Below are 6,299 nucleotides of genomic sequence, written 5' to 3'. Positions count from 1 at the left end.
AATACACTCAGATTTTACACCACCCGTGTGTAGTCTGTTTGTCAAAGCCGAATCCCGTGCCCACCTGGTCAGAATCTCTAGTCCCGCGGAACAGGGGACCCCCGCGAGAAACCCCGGTCCGTGGCAGAAAATGACTTAAAAGTCAGAACTTGGAAATTCCACAAAAGCCCAATTTTAAAATATAAACTAAGAATAGAAAATAGAAAAGTAATTTAAGGCCAAATATTCATTGAACCATCTTTTAATTAATGGGTTCTTCTATCTGACCAATTTTTAAGAGAATAGGCCAAATTGTTATTTTTTAACTGCAAATTATATAAACTAGATAAGAGAGCTCAGGGCTATTAGTGCCTTTGCCTTTGTGAGCTTCCTGCCCCCAAGTAGCTGATGTACTGTTGTAAAGACTTACTTCAGAAAACCTTCCTTCTATGCGCTTATTATATTTTATAAACCCTGGCTCCCAAAGTAGAAATTCATGGGAACTTCACTTATTTAAACTCCAGAGGAATGCGGAACAATCAAGAAGTAGCACTAGAGACTAATAAATTGGACTATTTCAGAAAGGTTATGAATTCCACAGATAAGAGACAAAGAGGGTTCACACGTCCACCCCCTGTGCTGTTCTTCAGGATGACTTTGGAACCTCCCTGTCTGACCTGAAGAACAACACAGCTCTCCCGCTCTCAGCCACACCTCAGGAAGGGATTCTAAGGAGAAATTCCTCTCTCTATGGGCATCGGGCAAAGTCCCGAGATGTGAGAAGCTGGGGTAGGGCAAGGGGTGGTGGGGTACAGTGCTACAGGCATATGCCACAGAAGAATCAGAACAAGAATGATTATCCAGGGCAAAGCAGCCATTCACAGGTAGGTCTCACGGTTTGAATCTAAAGTATATACAGATATATAAAATTAATATATTTAAACCTGACCTCTATCTATATTCAAATTTTAGGCCTGTCTCCTTCCAAAGTATTCACAGCATTTTACCCTCAACCCTTCTGTTAGAGTAGCAATAAAAGCTCACTAAGGAAAAACTCCTGGTCAAGAGAAGAGGGTCTGGGTGGGGACCTAACATCCTACCTAGGCAGGGAACTGTCCCTAAGACAGTGGGCACCTTGAGCAGACAGGATTATTACTTCTTTGTTGAGATACTTGTGATTGTTTGTATATGCTTGGCCCAGGGAATGGCACTACTAGAAGGTGTGGCCCTGTAGGAGTGGGAGTATCACTGGGGAGGACGGGGGCTTTAGGACCCTCAATCCTTGCTACCTGTTGTGTGGTTACTGAAATTCAATCTTATGAAGAACATTTTAATGAAAAGGAGCAAGCTGAGAAAGGAAAAATATAAAATATATGGTTCAAGGATTAAAGGCACACCAGGAAATATAATGGAGCTGAATTCGCCATTCTAGGAGTTAACAGATTAAGGGAGTGGAACCTTGGCAAGATCTCACCCAGCTAAATTTAGGTCCAGGCACGGTGGTACACACCTTTAATCCCAGGAGACAGAGGCAAGCAGATCTCCTGATTCCAAGGCCAGCCTGGGACAAAGCAAGTTCTAGGTGAAGAGAAAGCTTAAGTTCGGATACTAAGATAAAAGAAACTAAGATTCAAACCCAGAATCAAAGGTTTGAGACATACTTGGCCAGAGTTCTACCACTGTACAGTCAGAAGGAAAAGGCTTCAACTCTTGCTCAGGAATATAATGAAATCTCCTAAATTAAACTAATGCAAAAGCGAGGCATGTAGCAGACTAGTAAAGCCTTGAGTCCAATGCCTAGCACTGAAAAACATACAAACAAACAAACAAAAAAACAGAGAGAATGAATCCAGACTAAACTTTAAAAAAAGGAAAATAAGTATGATCCAGAAAAACATGAGTAATTTAGGCATGGGTATGAAAAATCAGCAGTATATAAAAAAGCTCATAAGCTCATAAAAACATTACATTAGAAATTTCAAAATGGGGCTGGAGAGGTGGCTCATCAGTTAAGAGCATTGACTGCTCTTCTAGAGGTCGTGAGTTCAAATCCCAGCAACCACATGGTGCTTACAACCATCTGTAATGAGACCTGACGCCCTCTTCTGGTGTGTCTGAAGACAGCTTCAGTGTACTTACATATAATAAATAAATAAGTCTTTAAAAGAAAAGACAAGAAAAAAACAAAAGAAATTTCAAGATGAAAACATTTCCCTGTCACATATAAAAACTCTCATGAAAACCTAAAATCCAATCTCAGTTGAAACAATAATTACAGAAGAGATAATTATATTCCTTATACTGTATCAGAATACTTGTGTAACTCATATACAGATGTATTAATTTCACAGGTTGCAGAGAGAAAACATCCTAGGAGTTTATAATTATGTACTTCCTGGATTTCACTATACTACTTCTAAATAGAAACACCCCAGCATTTTGATAATGCCAGAATCATTTATCTAACAGCTGCACGCCCAAACCCAATCACTGAAAAACACAATATACAGATTAAAGGAACACAAACGGAGGGAGCTGCAGACTATGGCTAAACTACTGAAATGTGTGTTCTTGCAAGGTTCATCTTCCCCCACACAAACAAAAATGAAAAAGACCTCTGGAGGCAGAGAACAAAGCTTCAATCTCTTTGACATTTTCAGACTGAAACTGTTTTTTTGTTTTTGTTTTGATTTGTTTTGATCCATAAAGCCATGAATAATCTAACTACCTCAAAGGGCTGCGTTGAGTCAACAAAAGGCAATGTACGTAAACACTGGCAATGTACATAAACACTTTACAGATGCAGTACCCAGATGCCAACTACCTCTATGACACTACACTGTTTGGCACTCACTAAGACTCCATTAATACTAACTGGGAGTCTGCTCTACAGGAAAAAAAGAAATTTTAGTTTCTGCAACTGTCAGAATACATCCAAATATAGCCACAAAAATGTTATCAATTGTTGATGTCATTTAGACCACAATCAGAGGGTTATTAAAGCACTACACATTACTGAAATTCAAAAATTACTACTTCATTCAAGTCCCATGTTCCAGACACTGACAATTAAGCTAATAAGGAACAAAAGAAAATTGTGTAACTGAAAGAGAACATCTTCCAATCTACGTCTTTCCTTTTCAAAACAAGGAAGCCAGAGTACAGAAAACTTAACTTGGCCAAAATTACTCAGCTCAGCCTAGCAACCTCCTTTTGTCCCAGAAGACTATGGAGTATACTAAATGCTGTTCTGCCATTGACAAAAGCCTTCCTAAATCATTGCCCTGTGGTACTAATGGGAATAAAATCAAATATGCTGCCAAGGATTTAGAAGAAGCACAAAAATAAAACCTCTTATAATGAGCCATTAACAAGATGGCTCCTGATACTGGCTGGGTGGTTGGACTGATGACTCTCATATAAGGTAGGTGTCTGCACCTTGTCCACCACTGTGTGTACTCATTTCTATACTTACTTAGTCCCAAACACACAAGAAAACAGGCCTGGAGGGACTGCTCAGTGGGTATAAATGCTAGGGGGTTGTGAAAGCAACCAAAGCTGACTTTAGGTCCTCAGCAGTCATGTGCAAGCCAAGGATGGCCACCCATGCTTACATCCTCAGCACTGGGCAGGTGGGGGCGGAAACAGGGTCCCGGAAGGTCTCTGCCACCCACAGCCTAGCCTAAAAAGAGGAAGATGCCCAATGCTCTTCTCTGGACACCTCGTGCCTCTGCACAGGCATACACACATACTACAGAAGAGAGAAAGAGTAAGGAGAAGAAAATAAAACTCACTGTCTGTTAAGTGAAACACTTGCTAAGTACCCACAAGGAAGAACAATCGCACAGAATGATGATAATGATGATGATAATAATAATAATAATAATAATAATAACACTTACCTTGAATGTGCCATTTTGATTTTTCATGTAAGAAACCAAAAATATATCCACTGGCAGCAGCGCTGATGTGATAAGAGCGACGGCCAGTGAAAAGATGGCTGTCACAGTGGAGACGACCTCACTTTCCCTCTGACTCTGGTATTTACGAACATAGACCCAGCAAAAGGCCAAAATAGCCTGAAACACAGCAAAAAAAAAAAAAAAAAAAAAAAAAAAAAAAAAAAAAAAAAAAAAAAAAACTTATTACCTTATACATTCTTGGACATTAACATCAACATGTACTGGAAGTTTATTTGGACAAAGGTTCTTTTTACATGTGTAAGGAAAACCTTTATTAACTTGCATAAGATAGGATGTTAAAGTCTATTTATGAACACAGTACAATTTTACTTCAGTGCATACATCTTATGAATCATAGTGCATAATTGCATATACCCTCACTAAACATTATTAATAGTTACACACAATGTCATTCCCCAATATATCTCTCCATTCTAAAGGAAATGTACCTGAAGTTCTTTTCCAATCTTATGGCTAAAGCACCACAGAACAGAACATGGATGTTAAATGATTTCTGCTATGACAACCCACAGATGCCATCCACCTGAAGGGTCACTGATAACCACCACACAGAAGCTGTAATCCAAACGTTATGGGCATTAAAATTTGTTTTGTTTTGTTTTGTTTTTTGTTTTAGATTTTTTTCAAGACAGGGTTTCTCTGTGTAGCCCTGGCTGTCCTTGAACTCACTCTGTAGACCAGGCTGGCCTCAAACTCAGAAATACACCTGCCTCTGCCTCCCAAGTACTAGGATTAAAGGCGTGGGCCACCACTGCCTGGCACACTTAAGTTTTTGACATTTCTAGCTAACTAGCACTTTGGAGACCTCTCTAGTTACTAACAAAGATCAGAGGTCCTGATTCGGCATCATCAGGCAGCACTGGGATCACACAGGGAGGGCTATACAGGGAGGGCCTGCTAAGGCAGGGAGCTGGGTCCATCTCCCAGAGGTTCAGAATTGGAGGCCCAGGTAGGCTTTGAACATCTCCATAATTGAAATGATCACAGCAGTACTGGCCAGGCACTGTATTTGAGCTCCTATGCTCTACTCAATTATAGAAGTAGCAGATACACACTAGTGGTTCTCAGCCCTCAATGTGAGGGAGACTTATCTTGAAATACCTTTAAGCATCTCAAATCCTATCAAGCCCATCAGTTTTTAAGAATCCTCCAAGCACCATAACTTTAATGTTACAGAAGTCTAATCTAAGTGAACAGTAAAAAACAGTGTTTTAAACAAGATCTGTTAGAGTGCTGAGGACAAAAAAAAAAAAAAAAAAAACCAGCCGGGCCGTGGTGGCGCACGCCTTTAATCCCAGCACTTGGGAGGCAGAGGCAGGCGGATTTCTGAGTTCAAGGCCAGCCTGGTCTACAGAGTGAGTTCCAGGACAGCCAGGACTACACAGAGAAACCCTGTCTCGAAAACACCAAAAAAAAAAAAAAAACCAAAAAACCCTTAATTTGTACTGTCTATCTAGTTCCAAATCCTACCACAATTAAGATACCAAGACTGGTCCCACTACAACTGAACATTTTGACTTGACCTACTGTAGATAATACCATTCTACACCCACAACCCCTAACCACCACCACCACCTGGGGTCTGTAACTACCACACCTGGGATGTGTAACCACCACCACCTGGGGTCTGTAACCACCACCACCACCTGGGGTCTGTAACCACCACCACCTGGGGTCTGTAATTACCACCACCTGGGACGTGTAACCACCAACACCTGGGATGTGTAACCACCACCTGGGATGTGTAACCACCACCACCTGGGATGTGTAACCACCACCTGGGATGTGTAACCACCACTACCTGGGGTCTGTAACCACCACCACCTGGGGTCTGTAATTACCACCACTTGGAATCTGGAACTACCAAGATCTGGAGTCTGCAACCACCACCCAGGATGTGTAACCACCACGATCTGGAGTCTGTAACCACTCTCTGGGATCTGTCATTACAGTTTCTATCGTTTCTAGAGTGTCACTGTGTATGCATGCTACATCTAAGCTTTTTGAGTTTGGCTTCTCTCACTTGGCTCAATGCATCTGAACTCCATCAAAGTTACACACCTGTCCCATAGCCATGTCAACTTTGTCATTTACAGAAAGGAAGAAAATAATTAAGTTTAAGGAAGCTAGATGTCAGGCCATTAAATACATAAATAAATAAAACCACAAGGGAAAAAAAAGACCTAAGCTCAAACTCTGGTTTAAATGTTCAATATATTTTTTTGTTGTTTTAAGAAAGTTATTTCTCACCGGGCGGTGGTGGTGCACACCTTTAATCCCAGCACTTGGGAGGCAGGGACAGGCGGATTTCTGAGTTCGAGGCCAGCCTGGTCTACA

General features: G+C 41.0%; 1 protein-coding gene across 1 annotated transcript in view; it reads right to left on the bottom strand.

The window, feature by feature from the left end:
- The window catches only part of Lmbrd1 (LMBR1 domain containing 1), a 74,242-nt gene that overhangs the window by 63,254 nt on the left and 4,689 nt on the right, over positions 1-6,299 (bottom strand). The window contains exon 2 of the mRNA XM_031367066.1: positions 3,882-4,058. Coding sequence (XP_031222926.1) covers positions 3,882-4,058 — 177 coding nt within the window. The remainder of the gene's footprint in view (positions 1-3,881; positions 4,059-6,299) is intronic.

Source organism: Mastomys coucha, unplaced genomic scaffold, assembly GCF_008632895.1.
Source record: "Mastomys coucha isolate ucsf_1 unplaced genomic scaffold, UCSF_Mcou_1 pScaffold14, whole genome shotgun sequence".
NCBI lineage: Eukaryota > Metazoa > Chordata > Mammalia > Rodentia > Muridae > Mastomys > Mastomys coucha.
Note: the sequence above shows the minus strand (reverse complement) of the source record. Positions and strands in the feature narration are given on the sequence as shown.